Raw genomic sequence first — 16,604 nt, forward strand, 5'->3', positions numbered from 1 at the left:
ACACAGCGCTCTGACAGCAGTGGGGCAGGAAAGGAGGTAGGCTCGTAGAATGTGAAAGGTTTCAGGCAAGCCTAGGGACCAACTCGATCAAGACCTTCATTTTTTCAGATGAGGAACTGATGCCCCAAGAGGGAACAAGTAAAGCAATTATCCTCCAATTAAAAATAAATAATTTTTTTAAGAAAAGAGGGAACAAGACTTGCTCCTGGCCAGAGAGTGGAATCTGGAGCTCTCCTCAATCCCCAGTGTTGGGCTACTCCTATCACAGTGGTTCTTGGTACGTTTTTACATTATTGGATCAAAAACTCACATTCTTTGAATGCACAGACAGCAGAATCAAACAAGTATAGAGATCTGGAACTGAACGTTAGCCAATTGACTTTCTCTTGATCACAATTTCCCTGAGCAACAGCCAAACAGTAAGAAAGAATAAGTAGAAATGAAGTGAGTTTCCAAGCTCCATTTAGCAAGGTCGGGACAGGAGATGGGCATTGCTGAAGATGAGCCAGAAGACCTTGCTAAATGGAGCCCCTTCTGCAGTCCCCATCTGGCCATCCCGCCAGGTGAGGGAGCCATAGCTGCCCTTCCACGGTTGGGCGTGAAGGGTGACCATGGAGAGAACAGCATGTTTGAACCATCTTGTTAGCAATGAATGGCCAAGCCCAGAGAAAACCGGGTGGAGGCCAGCACAGGAAGACAGCGCAGATAGCATCAGTGCCCCACCCACATCCTCTTGGCTTTTACCATTCCTCTGCTGTCCAACCCAACTTCTAAACTGCTGGTACCTGCAACCCCTTTTCCCAAGGGCTTTGGTGGCCCCACCCATTGGAACAGCCAGGAGCACCAAGGACTAAAGCCCCTGGGACAGCCCTCAAGAAAGCGTGACCCCAGTTCCCCGGTCCCCTGGGTCGGGTAACTGTGAGGTGTGTCTACTCTGGCTCCCAGGCTTCCCCAGCAGGCTTCTGCTCTGGCAGTCCTGTTAACAGAGGTAACAGGTTCAGTAACACATGCTCTATTCTGCTGCCGTGATGGTTTCTGGTCAACTTGACTAAGCCACGGTATTTGGTCAAACACCTATCTGAATGTCACAGTGAAAGTACTTTTTAGATGAGGTTGGCGTTTGCATCAGTTAGTGCTTAGTTGCTCAGTCATGTCTGACTCTTTGTGACCCCATGCACTGTAGCCTGCCAGGCTCCTCTGTCCATGAGGATTCTCCTGGCAAGAATACTGCAGTAGGTTGCCATGCCCCGCTCCAGGGGATCTTCCCAACCCAGGGATCGAAGCTAGGTCTCCCTCATTGCAGGTGGATTCTTCATCTGAGCCACCTTCGAATAAAGCAGATTACCATCCAGGATGTGGGTGGACCTCACCTAATTAGTTGATGGCCTTAAGAGAAAAAGACCAGGGGTGCCCCCCAGAAGAATGAATGCTGCTTCCAGACTGCCTCTGAGCTACAATATCTTATACTTACATATACAGTATCCAATATCCTCATGATTCTGTTTCTCTGGTGAAACCCGACTACTGCAGCTGCCTTCCCTTCCTGTCTCATGGTGCTGCTTTCCTATTGGTATTTCCTGGGATCCCCTCCTGAATCAACAGTGTGCATTCAAATCTTTGCCACAGGCTTTACTTCTGCAAGAATTTGAATTAAAATGGGGCAAGTCCAGAAAACAGAATGAATTTGACCCTCCATATGTGCCAAGAACTGTGCAGATATTTTACAAACATCAAGCTTAGTCTCCCAAAACCCTGTCTAACTGCAGAATTACTGGCCCAATATATTTCTTTTGCAACTCAAGCGAGAGGAGAAACAGCTCTGAGTCACTAACCCTGACCTGAGGACGACAACCGCTGTTCTGCTCTGGGCAGAGTGTACTCATGCCAACAAGCTCACCTATCAGATATTTCTAAAGTGTGAAAGTGTACAATCAGACTAGATTCATCTGATTCACCAAGTGCAATCATTTGGGAAACATTTCATCTTTTGAACTGCCTACTCAGAGCTTCTCCCTGATTTAAAATGTACTTTGGTATTTTAAATTATACAATAAGAAGTTAGCACCTTATCAAATCTCTCTTTTACAACAAAACCAAGAGACACATCATGGGAAACCCAGCCTGAGGGAGGAGGCAGCTGCTGGAGTGGGAAGAAGGGCAGATCATCCTGACTCTGACCGGTGGTATTTAAACAGCCCCCACCCCAGGTGTGTCTAAAAGGAAGCCCCCTGCCCCCCCACCACCCCAGGCAGCAGAGGAGATGCTGGAGAAACAGCTGGGCAGCTTGCTTGGCTCAGCAGCCCGCCTTGTGGGAAGATTGGAGCATCGGGCTGGCAGAGTTGCCAATGGCCTCCCTAGCTCAGTCAGCCGGGCCCAGGGAGGCGCTGGTTCTGATTAGGGCCTGCTCCAACAGCGCACATCACAGCCTCAGCTCTCCTTCTGGCAGCCTGTGTCCCTGCCATGTCGAATGATGTCATCTTGATGGAAAAGCTGATCTGCCTGGAGTCATGCTTCCAGCCTCCTCCTTTCCCTACCCCCCAGCTAGTTCCCCAGGGCCCCCCACACCGGCCCGGGCCAGCAGCAAGCCAGCTGTCTCGCATCAACGTGGCTCTGGTCGCTCCCAGCGAGTTTTGATTCATTCCCATTCTCCATTAGAACATGATTTCAGCTACGAAATTCTACCAATAAATCCTCCTTCCAGACTTATTCTGAGCTTCCCTTCAAGTTTTCCAGGAGAGAGGGGAGAAAGAGACTGTTTCTACTTTCCTAACTTTTCTTACCCTCCCCCCAAGCAATGAGGTGGCAATTACAGTAGGTTCCCCTCTCCTCACAGAACATGGACTTGCCTCATTATCCCATCTCCATGCTGCCTGAGAGACCAGAAGGAGCTCAGAAAATGTTCTCCATGTGCAAAAGCTCTCCGGAGTAAAAATGCACCCCGAGGACCAGAGGAAGGGTCTGGGTACAAGCTGCCTGGTGTCAACCCCATTTCTGCCACTGGCTTGCATGACCTTGGTGCCATTTCTCAGGACCTGGCTGTACTGCCTGTCTGGGGGCAGGACAAGCCCCCTGCTCACTCTCAGCCTCACCAGACTGCATGAGAGCCACTGAAATATGCGGGTGCCAGGTCAGAGCACAGAACACAACCACTTAGGGCTCAGCCCTGCCTGGTTTCCACCTAGCTTTCCGGAGATAGTCCAGAATTGCCTGCTTGAGTCTCAGACTCTGAGGACTGACAAGTGTGTTTAGGCTTCAGCCTGGCCAGCAAGTTAGGTACAGGCTTGGTCTGCAAGTAAGGAGCAGAGGCCTCTTAGGCACAGCCATCACCTGCCTTGCCTATGGCAGCCAGGAGGCTCCCAGGAGCCTCACACTGCTCCCCAGTCCAAGAATGAAGATTAGTAAGACCCGAGATGGGCTGAACTCTTGTATTAAATGGCTTGATGAAACGTTATAAATGTGTTCTGGGGGCTGCCTAAATTGGGCATGTTGTCTGCAATGCAGGACTGCACTGGAGCAGCCACACATGCTCCATGAGGGCAAAGACCCTGCCTGGTCCATTCCGCCCAAGCACACGGTCTGGCACTTCTTAGAACTTAGTAACTATCTGTTGACTGAATGAGCCACACAGGAGTTTCAGTGACTCCCTGTGATGGGTTTAGGAAGCTGTTGCTCTGCTCGGCTGGGGCAAGGACTCTGCAGACCTCATTTCTGCCTTGCCTGTGGCTCTCTGGGAGACCCTGCCAAGATGGAGAGCTCGAGGGAGGCTGCAAGGCTGCAGGAGGGGAAGGGACTTCTCATCAGCTTAACCCAGAGACCGTTTTCCATGCAGCTGCTTCCAACAGCAGTTAATTCTCATTTCTTCCCCCACCCACCCCCCGGCGAGCCCTAGAGCCAGCCTCACTGCAACCCTGAGATATCCCAATGGCACCAACCAGTGTCCCCACCTCCGAGGTTTAGATGCCAGGTCGGCAAGGTCCCTTCTCCAAGCTTACAGGTTCTGATGACCCCAAGCAAGTGGTCCACCCTACATATAACATTTTCCCTTTGTTGTCCTTGACCAGAGGTTCTCACATCCTAGCCAGCTGCAGGTTTGTTAAAACCTAGGTTGCTGGGCCTTACTCTCAGAGTTTCTGAATCATGCAGAATTCACATTTCTGACAAGATTTCATGTGCTGTTGTTGTGGCTGGTCAGGAACCACCTTTAAGATCCCTCATACAGGCTTATAAGCAGCTTCCTGTGGTTACTACAAGGTCCTCCATGACCTGCTTAACTGATTCCCAGCGTTAAATTCTCTCTGTTAAAATAACTGGTGTGGTTTCCATCCTCCTGGATGGACTTTGCTAGGCTGTCATGGGGGCCAAGGCAGAGTCGCCCCCATAGAGAAACGCTCTATTTCCCATAGTACCACCAGAAGCCACAGTGGCCCCTCTAGTGGCTTGGGTCACCAGCTGGCCCTGAATGTCCTGTGCCCAAGCGGGAGCCATGGATTTTCCATTACAACACAGAAAATGAAGAGGCAAATGGAGTCCCTTCTCTGTGTGTATGCCTGAGCTCCACCAGGTCCCAAGGGAGAGAAAAAGCTAAAGAGATGACTATAAGTCAACTGCTTACAGTCTCCCCAAAACATTCTCGGGGTGGTCCACAGCTGAAGATGCCAGCAGACATATACCACTTCTGACAACTGTTCAGAAGTACCGAGCACTCCACTGGGCACCTCCTTATTGCACTGCCCAGGCTGTCCTGTCCAAACACAGCCATTCTGCTGACAAACTCTGCTCTGGATATGCAGAGATTCAGACGTGACTGGAAGATGCCCTCTTGCCAAGCACACCATGGCCAAAACCACCACTAACATGTTCTTGCATCTTCCTCCAGCAATGAGAGTAAGGAAGGCTTGTAACCGGAGCTCCAGCCCTGGGCTCCCAATGCAGAGGCCTGGGCGATGACACTGAGCTGGCCAGCACCAGCTACTGGGCCGGGAGGAGAGCAGAGGACGTCTGTGCACTGAAGGTATCCCCATCTTTCCTGCATCTGGAAACTGGGGACCTGATCTTCCTGATGGTGAAGAACCCTGGGGAAGCTTCTATGGAGAACTCTACCCACATCTGTATCCACAGGGCTACTTCAGTGCCACCATCACAGCTTCCCATGGTTCCCTCCTCAAACCTTCTACATTTCACTGCCAGCTCATTTAGGGGCAGATTTCTACATTTCTCCCTTTACTGCAAAAACTAAGCTATCGCTCATTTCCCTGAATGCCAGGGAAAGGGCCAGAAAATGCCAAGGATAGATAACTTCCTGCATTGCTCTGCAAATACCCAAATTCTCCAGTTACCATCCTCTTTAAGCCTGACTCTTAAATAAATGTGTACAAACATCCCCTTAGACTGTCAAGAGATATTGGATTTCATCAACGACCCCATGTGGCAGATGGAGAGTAAGGAAGTGACATGTGGTACTGGGGAGGAGCGCCTGCTCAGTGCTCCACACCCTAAAGCGGACCTTAGCCAGGTTTCTGCCCCTGGGGGCACTACTGGATGTCATCCAACAGCCTGTCTCTTCCATCATCCTCCACCACTGAAGGGCCATGACTAGCCCAGACCTACATTATAATTCTGCTTGGAGATCACTGAAAGAGGCCCTGATGACCAGGGTCGCTGAAAGGGGCTCAGGTGACTGGGGTCTATGAAAGGAGCCCCTGACTGCGGTCTATGACTGAGCCCCAGAAGGAGACACTTGCTGGGGGCAGCATGAGAAAACACCCACATCTCCTCCTGGCTCAGCCCTTGAATCTACGAATTAGAGTTTGCTCTCGCACTTATGTCATATGCTCTGAAATCACTCTTGATCCAAACTTGCATTTTGGTTTCTTCTCCTCTGTTCCTGCTCTACCAACTTACCTCCATCGTCACCACCACAGTGATGTGGTTAATGAGTCTGAAAACTGTGTATGCAGCTTCAGGATCAAAATAGAAACTCTTTCTAATTCCCCTTAAAAGCTCCATGAGGACATGGCTGGCTCATGCAGGCACACAATAAATATTTGACAAATGAACACACGCATGAACTCTTAACTGCTTGCTTTTCTTAAGAGTTCTAGAATAGAATAATTCTGCTTATTTTTAAATACACCAGAAGTAATCTTCAACTCAACAATTCTTTTAAAATGCTTTTTAATGGAGTCCAACTATATCACGAGTTGGTATTTGATAAAGGACATACCATCTGATTAGGCAGAGGATATATGCGTCCCAAGACCATCAGACCATTTGTTTTTTCCTAGAGACTGTGGTGCCTTAAACAATTAGGGAGGTGGTAGGAAATTGTTTTTGGAAAGCAATAGTATCATCAGACCAGAATTCAACTTTGGCTTCACCAAGAGCTGTATGATCTGGACCAAGTATCTTTCTCTCATTGGATTTGCACACAAAAAGTTTGTTAGCTCTCTCTCACTACCCAAGTTCCAAGTTCACAGTAAATTCATATTCAGTTTTGAAATTTGAGTTCTTTTTCAAAAATCCATAAAAAAAATACAGAATTTCATGAGTTTATTCAATCCACCTGAAGATCAAGAGAAATGTCGATGAAACAAGCCAGAACAGCAGTCTCCAACCTTTTGGCATCAGGGACCGATGTCACTGAAGACAATTTTTCTATGAACTGGGGTAGGGGAAATGGTTTGGGGATGATTGAAGAGAATTACATTTTTTGTGCAGTTTATTTCTATTATTATTACATCAGCTCCACGTCAGATCATCAGGCATTAGATCCCAGAGTTTGGGGACTCCTGGCCTAGAAGGACTAGCACGTTGTCATCTAAGGCAGAGCATTCAAGATGCAGCTGGGAAACTGACCAGTGCAGGCACGTGTGTTCTGTGTGTCTGTGTGTCTGTGTGTCTGCACTCCGGAGCAGGGCATCTCAAACTTCAATGTGTACCAGCATCCTGTGGGGATCTTACTGAATGCAGGTTCTGGTTCAGCGTCTAGAACAGGGCCTGTGATTCTGCGCAACTAACAAACTCCTAGGGGATGCTGACACTGTTTGTCCAAGGACTACATGTAAGGAGGGAGAGGAGACACTCATGACAGTAAAAATGTCTAAGAAAGTCAAAGAATCCAGGTCCTTAATGGTGGTGCTGTGGGCTTTTCAAAATTTTTTTTGTTTTTCATTTCCTTGGAGCTCTCCTTTCTTTTATTCCATCAGCCTTTCAAGTAAAAACAAAAGACTTCTTAATCTGCACAACTGCTCCAGATTCACTTCCTTCAGGTGATCACACACTCTGACTGCTAAGCCACATTGATCCCGTCTTGTTCCAGGGCTTGATCCGGTCTCGGAACTAAGCCAGCAAGTCGACCTCCGTTTGTCAGAGAAATGGCAGGGACGGCTGCCAGTGGCCAGGGTTTTCCTGCCTCTCCTCCATCATCCGAAGCTAGCAAAGGCAGCTCCCTGCCTTTTGGAAGCCTGAACCTTTGTAAAACTCAGCATGCTAATCTCACCACTCATCCTGTCTCCGATTCCACAGTAAGGAGCATGAGCCCTCAACATCTGGCTGGTGCTGCAAGCTCAAGGGAGAGCCTCCAAAGACCCACTACTTTTTTTCCTAACTACACAAAATGTTTCGAAAGGGCCAGGCTACCCACTGCATGTCCACAAGACCCACCACCTATCCTGCCTGTGGCCCAGTGAGGTATCAGTATGGTCCAGGGACATTTGGATAAAGGATGCTTAGAGTCAAATATTATTTTTCTGAGAGCTGGAGGTTGCACTGAATTGGGAAAATAATGGTAAGAAGAGCAGAGGGGGAACCTCAGGGAAAAGGGCATCTAGCCCGTGGACCCGCTGCCTATAAACCCAGCCAGCTGGCACTTCAGGAAGGAACTCCAGAACAGCCCCTGGTTGCCCATGATCCCACAATCCCACTCCAGTTAGGATGGCTATGCGGAGCCCTGACTTGGACTTGTGTGTTACCTATTTCTCCCGGAACGTGTTTGCCGTGGAAGCTAAAGCAGGCGGTGACGTTGAGGCAGTTCACAGGCTGCTGGCCGTCATGACACTGAGGCGCCGTGATGTTGATGGAGGCGGGGAGGAAGATGGAGACATCCACTGTGATGACGGGTCTCGCCCTACAGGTCAGGAGGAACCAAACGATAACTAAGCCAACAGGACAAATCCTAGGGCTTCAGCCCAGCATCTGAGTAAAGTATGAAACAGCCTGAGTGAGAGAAAATGGCCAGGGTGCTCTGTGAATCCTATTCTCTGGTGTCTCAGCTTATTTCCCAATAAAGAACAGTTATCTTCCCAATAATAAAGGCCAGCTAGTTGTTAATAAAACACATCTGGTTGAAGCCATAAATGAACCACCAGATGTTGGGAGATTATTTTAAAATTTCACCAATTAACTTTTGATTTCCATTTTATTAGGAAGATAGGAACAGATTTAAGAGGTATCCCTACAGGGGGATGCCATGACTCAAGAAACAGATGCACAAGCAGGAATTCCCCAACGCATTTACTGCCATTACTGCCATGAACTGCAAAGTCCCATCCAGAAACCTTCCCTCTTCGTTTACTCCCATCAATTAATTAAGCACTTTTTCCAAAAGACCTTGATGAATGGGGTCCCAGCTGGTAACAGCAAAGCATTTCAGAGCTGAAGAAATCACCCTTCCTAATAACTGAACCAAGTGAAACCCAATAAACATGCACACTCCTATCACCGACAAGGACCACCCTCCAGTGCTTGATGGATGGACGACATCAATTGCTGGCCTTCCGGGGACTCCCCAGGGGCCCCCTATTAGAAGCAGGGAGTGAATCACACCATTCTGCTCTGGTTGCAAACATCTGCTGAGGGAAGATTCACCTAAACTGTGGCTTAACCTTCTCCCCTCCAGGCCTCACAAAGAGACCCTTTTACCCCCAAGGAGCCCCAGCCTTCACGCCGCTGGGGTGATATAACAAGATTAAGGGGCTTTAGCAGCTTGAGAACAATGACCTCACTTGTGTTCAATGATCCAGCAAAGAGCACCCACGGGGACAAGACAGATGGGAGCCAGGACCAACACCAACTTGGAGAAAAGAAAGCATTAAGGAAAACCTCGAAGAAGAAAGCAAGCAAGGAACTTCGTGGCCCAGATGGAGTTAGGGGATTTCACTACTGCCAGCACTGCCTTGAGATGCGGCTTAAGAGAACAATTGTGACAAGTAGAAAGGAATTACGGGCAGACCCAGCTGCAAGTCTAACGAAGTCAGACAACGGCAGTCCCTGGAAATCCAATATCTGGTTTCCAACTTCTTTCTGGGTTCATCCTTAGAAGATGCTCAAGTGTTCCTTAGCACCCCAGCACTTGGATTTCTTCCTTCTCTGTGTCCACACCTCACCTCACCTACTAACTAAGGCCACTGTCCATGTCCAAATTCATCCCATCAGCCTACAGGCCCTCCAAGGGCTGGGATCCTGCTGAATTCATCCTGATATTGCCTAGTGAGTAGGTGTTCAAAAATCTTGTTAAATGAACTCATTTACAAAACAGAGTCACAGACATAGAAAACAAACTTATGGTTACCAGGGGATAAGAGGGTAAAAAGACAAATTGGGAGATTGAAATTGACACAAACATACTACTATATAAGAAAACAGATAACTACTAAGGACTTAACTACATTGCACAGGGAAATTTTACTCAGTACTCTGTAATGAGTTATATGGGAAAAAAATTTTAAAAAGAGTAGATAAATGTATATGTATCACTGATTCACTTTGCTGTATACCTGAAACTAACATAACATTGTGAATCAACTATATTCCAATAAAAATTTAAAACAACAACCACTCTTGTTAAATGAAATCTCTCTAGTCCAAGGAATCGAAAACTACAGGAAGGGCCAAAGTTTCATCAAACAGACAGGGGCACCAGCAGAGCCAGAGTCCACTCTGTGAGACTTCACCTGCCTAGCACATGTCCTGCCAGGCCACTGTGCAGAAGTGGCCCAGCCCTCCCACTATCCCAGGGCCCCTCATTGGGGGAAATGCCTGCTTCCTCCTCCCGGGATAGAGCCTGGCAGAGGAAGGTGAGGTGAGCAGGAAGCAGAAGTGAGCAGTACAGACAAAAGGACTTCGATGAGGGTTGTTAAAAGAAAAAAAAAAAAAAACCAGAATCCTTTGAAATGACAGGCTGAGACCTTCACAAGCACCTCTCCCTCCAACATCCGTCAGATCAGTTCCCCCAAACCTTTTTGTTTCAACTCCAAGTATTGTTTCAGGACCAGGAAAAGCCCAGAAATCTTTCATAAGCCTCTCTGATCACTTCCTCAGACCTTCTATGGCATAACACCAGGAGCCTGTCACCCTAACACCGGACCTGCCCTCTTGAGCTAATCCCAGAGAACAAACTTCCTGAGGCCAGAGTTGGGCCAGCCCACACCCTGGTGGGGGCGGGAGACTGGGTTTCATGGGCTGAGATGAAAGCAGAGGGGCACCCAAGGGCAACGCTGCAAATGCATGGAGACTTTAAAAGAAGCTGGTGGCTGCAATGCTTTTTTTTTAATTGAAGTATAGTTGATTTACGTTAGGTTGGTTTCAGGGATAAAGTGATTCAGTTAAATATATATACTTATGTGTCTATTCTTTTTCAGCTTCTTTTCCCTTATAGATTATTATAAGATATTGAGTAGAGTTCCCAGTGCTACACAGTAGGTCTTCATTGTTTTCTATTTCATATCTACCAGTGTGTATATGTTAACCCCAAACTCCTAATTTATCCCTTCCCCCACCTTTCCCCGTTGGTAATTATAAGTTTGTTTTCTATTTCTGTTTTGTAAATAAGTTCATTTGTATCATTTTACAGCTTCCACGTATAAGTGATATCATATAAGATTTGTCTTTTTCTATCTGGGTATGATCTGAGTCTGATCACTGAGTATGATCATCTCTGCTGCTACTGCTAAGTCGCTTCAGTCGTGTCTGACTCTGTGCGACCCCAAAGACGGCAGTCCACCAGTCTCCTCCGTCCCTGGCATTCTCCAGGCAAGAACACTGGAGTGGGTTGCCATTTCCTTCTCCAATGCATGAAAATGAAAAGTGAAAGTGAAGTCGCTCAGTCGTGTCCAACCCTCAGCGACCCTATGGACTGCAGTCTTCCAGGCTCCTCTGTCAGTGGGATTTTCCAGGCAAGAGTACTGGAGTGGGGTGCCATTGCCTTCTCCGATGATCATCTCTAGGTCCATCCTTATTGTGGTAAATGGCATTACTTCACTCATTCCTATAGTTGAGTAATATGCCATAATGTGTGTATACACACTCCACATCATTAATCCATAGAATACTTCTTTCTGATGGTTCTCAGTTTAAATTCTGATATCTAATTTGATCATGGTATTTCACTTCCAGGTAGATAATAAACCCAATCAGGACACCCTGGGACATGATGTTACTCCAGTGACCCTGGCCTTTTGTAGAGTCAGTGCTGCCTGCATGGCAGAGACAGGAGGAGCGATAAAGAGCCTACACCCTTGGTGAAGGTGTTAGACCACTAACCATACCCTATGTAATCCATTACTCCAGGGAGCTAATTCACGTCTTAAAGTGAAAGTCACTCAGTCGTGTCCGGCTCTTTGCCACCTCGTAGACTATACAGTCCGTGGAATTCTCCAGGCCAGAATACTGGAGTGGGTAGCCTTTCCTTCTCCAGAGGATCTTCCCAACCCAGGGATCGAACTCAGGACTCTTGCATTGCAGGCAGATTCATTACCAGCTGAACCACAAGGGAGGCCCAATTCACATCGACCTAGTTGAAAACCAACCTCAGAAAGGTTTCTCTTAACTGCAGCCCAAAGCGTTCCTAACCTACACGGCTCTTGACTCTCCCCCTTAGAGCAGAACAGGCATGCTGTGTATGGTGTGTGTGTGTGTGTGGTGTGTATGTGATGTGTGTGGTGTGTTTAAGTGTAGGGTGTGTGTGTATGTGTATGTATGGTGTGTGTGTGTGTGTGTGTGGTACATGCACATACAGGCATGGTTTCCTGGCTCTCCTCCATTTTCTGGTCTCTCTAAGACCCTAAGGTGACTCCAAGTCTATCCCTACTTTCCTGTCAGCAAAGTCATGCCTGGGGTGCCCCCTTAGCTTCATCAGCCAGAGTTTCCAGACTTTCGGCTCACTGCTGCTCAGCCACATGCAGCACCTTATCAAAGGGTGCCAACCTGCCCGGTCCCCTGGACTCCCTGGGCGATCCTTCCTGCCTGCTCCTCCCTCTCTGAGGGGCCCTACTTCGTCTCTGGAAGCTTCCCTGCTCACCCTGAGCCCCTCACACTCCTGGAAAAGACCTGAGGTGGTCACCCTCATCCACATCGCAAACTGAATCCTACACTGAGCCCAGTCCCCACCCACAGTCCAGACACCAGGCACTCCCTTCCTCACCTCCTTAGTCCCTCCTCCTCCCCTCCTCCCTTCCACCTCTTCAACCTCTCCAGGCCCCGAGAAAGGAAGGGGGTCAGGGTGAGGTTCAGACAGATGAGGGTGAAGCTGAGGGTCACTTTGGTCCCGCCCTCCAAACACCCACTCTGAACCACCGCCATTCCCACTTCCCCCTCTGCAGTCAAGCTTCTGGAAAGAAGGTAAGGTACTGTTTTCCTGCTTCTCCTCCTCTCACCCACCCATGGCCATCTGGTTTCGGCCGCTGACTTCTGCAGACTTGCCACAGCAAGGGCGCCACTGCCCTCTTACCGCCAGCTGCAACCCCACTCGGACCTCACCCTCCCCTGACTCTGCTGAGCGTGGCACGCACACCCTCTGACAGGCAACCCTGCTCTGTTGTCCTCACGGCATTTAACACAACCTAGAATCGCCTCCTTTTTTAAACTGATAAAACCTCCAGGTCATTTGGTTTCCTCACCCCTAACATGAGGCTCCTAATCACCATATCTCTGTCATGCAGTTGTTAAGACTAAAGGTTAAAATGCAGGGGAATCCCTGGTGGTCCAGTTGTTAGTACTTCACACTCTCACTGCCAAGGACACGGGTTCGATCCCTAGTTGAAGAACTAAAATCCCAGAAGCTGAGAAAGTGTGGCCAAAAATGAAATTTTTAAAAAAAGAGTTCAAATATATTCTTCCAAAAACAGACGAACAATTGCAGTCTATTCAGTCAATGGAACACCACTCAGTACCAGGAAAAAACACTGCACAGCACACAATACAGCTGAGTCTCAAAAACATCACACTGAATGCAAAAAGCCAAAAACCAAAGGGTGCGTATGCTCTAGCTCCATTTATATGAAATTCTAGAACTGATCCAGGGGGACAGAAATCAGAAGAGCAGTCGTCTGTCAGGAGAGGGGTGTGACTAGAGCGAGGCAAGAGGACACTTCTTGGAGTGACAGAAATGCTCTTCATCTGGATGGGGGTAGAGTCACACGGGTGTGCACACTGGGCAAGACTCATCAAGCACCTGCCTAAATTGTATGCAGATTATACCGCAACACGCAAAGCAACAAGAGCGAGGAGTTACTACACAGCAGGGCTTAGACAGTGCCTGGCACAGGTAGGCGCTTATCAAACAACAGCTGTCTTATTATTAACTGTGTTGGTTGCTCTCCACAGTACAGCCAGGGCTTCCCTAGTGGCTCAGTGGCAGAGAGTCTGCCTGCCAGTGCAGGAGGCACAGGTTCGATCCAAAAAGATCAAACCAGTCAATCTTAAAGGAAACCAACCCTGAATACTCATTGGAAGGACTGATGCTGAAGCTGAAGCTCCAATACTTTCGGTCACCTGATGCAAACAGTCAACTCACTGGAAAAGACCCAGATGCTGGAAAGATTGAGGGCAAGAGGAGAAGGTGGCAACAGAGGATGAGATGGTTGGATGGCATCACTGATTCAATGGACATGAACTCTGTCCGGGAGATAGCGAAGGACAGGGAAGCCTGGCGTGCTGCAGTCTATGGGATCGTGAAGAGTTAGACACGACTTGGCCATTGAACAACAATGAAGTACACCCAAACCTGACGCCCAGCTGCATCTCAGCAGGTCAATGCACAGGGGCAGATGAATGAGGGAATGGGTTACCGTGAGCTCGGGACCCCCAGGCACCCCTGCCATGGTTGTCTCGGCCATCACGGACCTCCTCGTCCGCACCGGTGATCCTGGCTCTGGTCCTAAAGTCTGCTCTCTCCAAATACTCCCAGCTGTTCTCCTCTGTGGACTCTACATCTGTGCCTGTTAGAGTTCATCCACCTCATCCGATTCTACCCTCCATGCCAGGCTAGGGTCTGGGGTCTCCCATCCATGGGTAACTGCCTTGCTTTACATTTACACCTACGTGTGAGGAAATCCCTGGAGAGCGTTGTCCCTCACAAAAGAGGAAGACGACAAGCCCCTCTGGGTTGGAGCTCACAGCTGCAAGCTTATAAAATACAAGGATGATGAAAAAGCAGAACCCATAAGATATGCCTTAAGCCAGAAGCTCCTGGTTTGGGGAAGGCCTGGTTTCCACTAACAGTAGCCGGGGAATGTGTTTTATTCAAGGGGAATCCTGAGAAGCCAGAGCACACTGTGCGTGAGAGTGAGCAGAAGGACTTTGTGAGGCCACCAGCTGGAGCTTTGGTCTCTCAAGTCCAACCACAACCATCTGTAGCCATGAAAGCTGTTCCACCTGAGAAAACACCAATACAGAGAATGGGGTGATAAAGGCGAAATCCAACCCTATGGAAAGTAAAGGATCCATCCCCCTGGAGGAGGAAATGGCAATCCACTCCAGTATTCTTGCCTGGAGAATCCCATGGACAGAAGAGCCTGGCCTGCTCCAAGGGTCACAAAGAATAAGACATGACTGAGCAGAAGCATAAAATTGAACACTTAAACCAGGCACTGTTCTAGCTCACTGAGCTCTCATAAAAACTTAGGATATTCAGTGAGGTGAGCACTACTGCCTTTTTAACAGGTGACCATCCTGAAACAGAGGTTACCAGCCTTGCTCAGGAAACTCATCTCGTAAGGGCAGAGTTAGGGCTGAACCCAGGCCTCCTGGCCCCAGAGTTTCCACTCTCAACCTCAAGACTATTCTGCCTCTTCAACAATGTAATATTTGGGGGAGGGGGGAACGCCATATTAAATTTATTCATTTCTTTCCAACCTGATTGGCCATCTTAAATTAACTCTCAGGAATTAAAGAAGGAAAGAATGAAAAAGAAAAAACTTGAAAGCTAAAGGCCCTTAAGGCTAGGTATCTGATAAGAAAATATAATCCAGTCTCTGTTTAGACCATTCTTAGAGTAGTTATCATCTTTTCTAAATCTTTAGAATATGTATTATCTATACTGCTCACATAGCACCTATTACATACTGTATTATATTGATGATGTTTTGTGATGTATTTATGGCTTGGTCTAACTAATCCCCTTGATTCAGAATGCCTTAAATATTATGTTTCCCCACAACTTTCTGCCCATTGCAGTGCTCAATAAAGAAGTAGTGGATTTTAAAAGTAGCAGAATCTCTGGAGTAACAGAGTCACTTCTGGCTCAGGAACTTTACACTCAATCTTGAAAATGTAAATTATCCATGGATTTTCTGAAAGATAGTTCTGGCTACTGCCAATTTGACAAAGCCTGCAAATAGGCTTTGTGGGTAAGCGTGCGCAAGGCAAGTAACTTGAACAACTTGATGTTTTTCATCACCTAGAGTTAACTGGTTCCCTTAGAAGTTCCTAAGCCCCTATCTGAGGTGGTCCCTCCTTCCAGAGGAGGCTGTGTAGCCCTGAGGTAGAGACTCAAGAGAAAGGCCCTGCTGAATGAGAGGAATCCAGGGTGTGGAACTCCATGGCCTCTGGGATCCCTTCCAGCTCTAAGATCCTACTAGCCTATTTTAGAAAGTTCTGCAATCAGGTTGTTAACAAAACCTAAGAGTTGGCTCCCACTCCAAAGTGTAATTCTGCCTCCTCTGACTCATACAGACAGAAATACTTGGAGAGGGTTCGTGGGTGGGACGGCAGCCTACTGGCCTTTGCAGGAGGGATCCAGACGGCATGGGCTTCACAGTGAACTCAAGTCCCTCACCCTCTGCTGTCAGCAAAGAGTGAGGGGGCAGGAGGCTCCCAGTCCCTGGGGAGCTGGGGACCAGGAGGTGGGGAAGTGGAGATGAAGGCTGTAGGTAGGGATGAACAGATGGGACAGGGCAGTGTCATGGCACCCCCGGGAAATGACAGCTTGTGTACAGCACATCCACGGAAAGGGCTGTTCACGGAAAAAGGCAGAAACCTCTGCCTAGAAGCTCCAAGTCTGCTATCCTTACACGTGTAAGCCACTCAAGGCCCACCAGCTGGAAACCCTGGGATACAGGATACCAAGAATAGGGAAACAAAGGGAGCATTCACAATTACCGAGCACCTCCACATGCAAGGAACAGGGCAGAGTGATTGCTGACGGATGATAAATAAATCCCCTGCACCGCCCCCCACCCCACGCAATTCCATCCCTCGCCCACAGAGAACCGAGAGGAAAGAGGGAAGCATCTCACCTTAGGAGAACCACACTGTCCGACATGAAGGCTCCAACAGTCATATCTGAAAACAACAAGTTTACAGATTTAGAATCTTCCTGAAGCCCATCT

The 16,604-nt window shown here is 48.2% G+C and overlaps 1 protein-coding gene across 1 annotated transcript in view; it reads right to left on the minus strand.

Moving 5' to 3' along the window:
- ITGA9 (integrin subunit alpha 9) overlaps nt 1-16,604 on the minus strand; it is a 363,244-nt gene that overhangs the window by 270,901 nt on the left and 75,739 nt on the right. Inside the window, exons 13-14 of the mRNA XM_027523417.1 lie at nt 16,512-16,557; nt 7,971-8,125 (exon numbers count right to left, since the gene is read on the minus strand). Coding sequence (XP_027379218.1) covers nt 7,971-8,125; nt 16,512-16,557 — 201 coding nt within the window. The remainder of the gene's footprint in view (nt 1-7,970; nt 8,126-16,511; nt 16,558-16,604) is intronic.

Source organism: Bos indicus x Bos taurus, chromosome 22 (genome assembly GCF_003369695.1).
Source record: "Bos indicus x Bos taurus breed Angus x Brahman F1 hybrid chromosome 22, Bos_hybrid_MaternalHap_v2.0, whole genome shotgun sequence".
In the NCBI taxonomy this organism is placed as follows: Eukaryota; Metazoa; Chordata; class Mammalia; order Artiodactyla; family Bovidae; genus Bos; species Bos indicus x Bos taurus.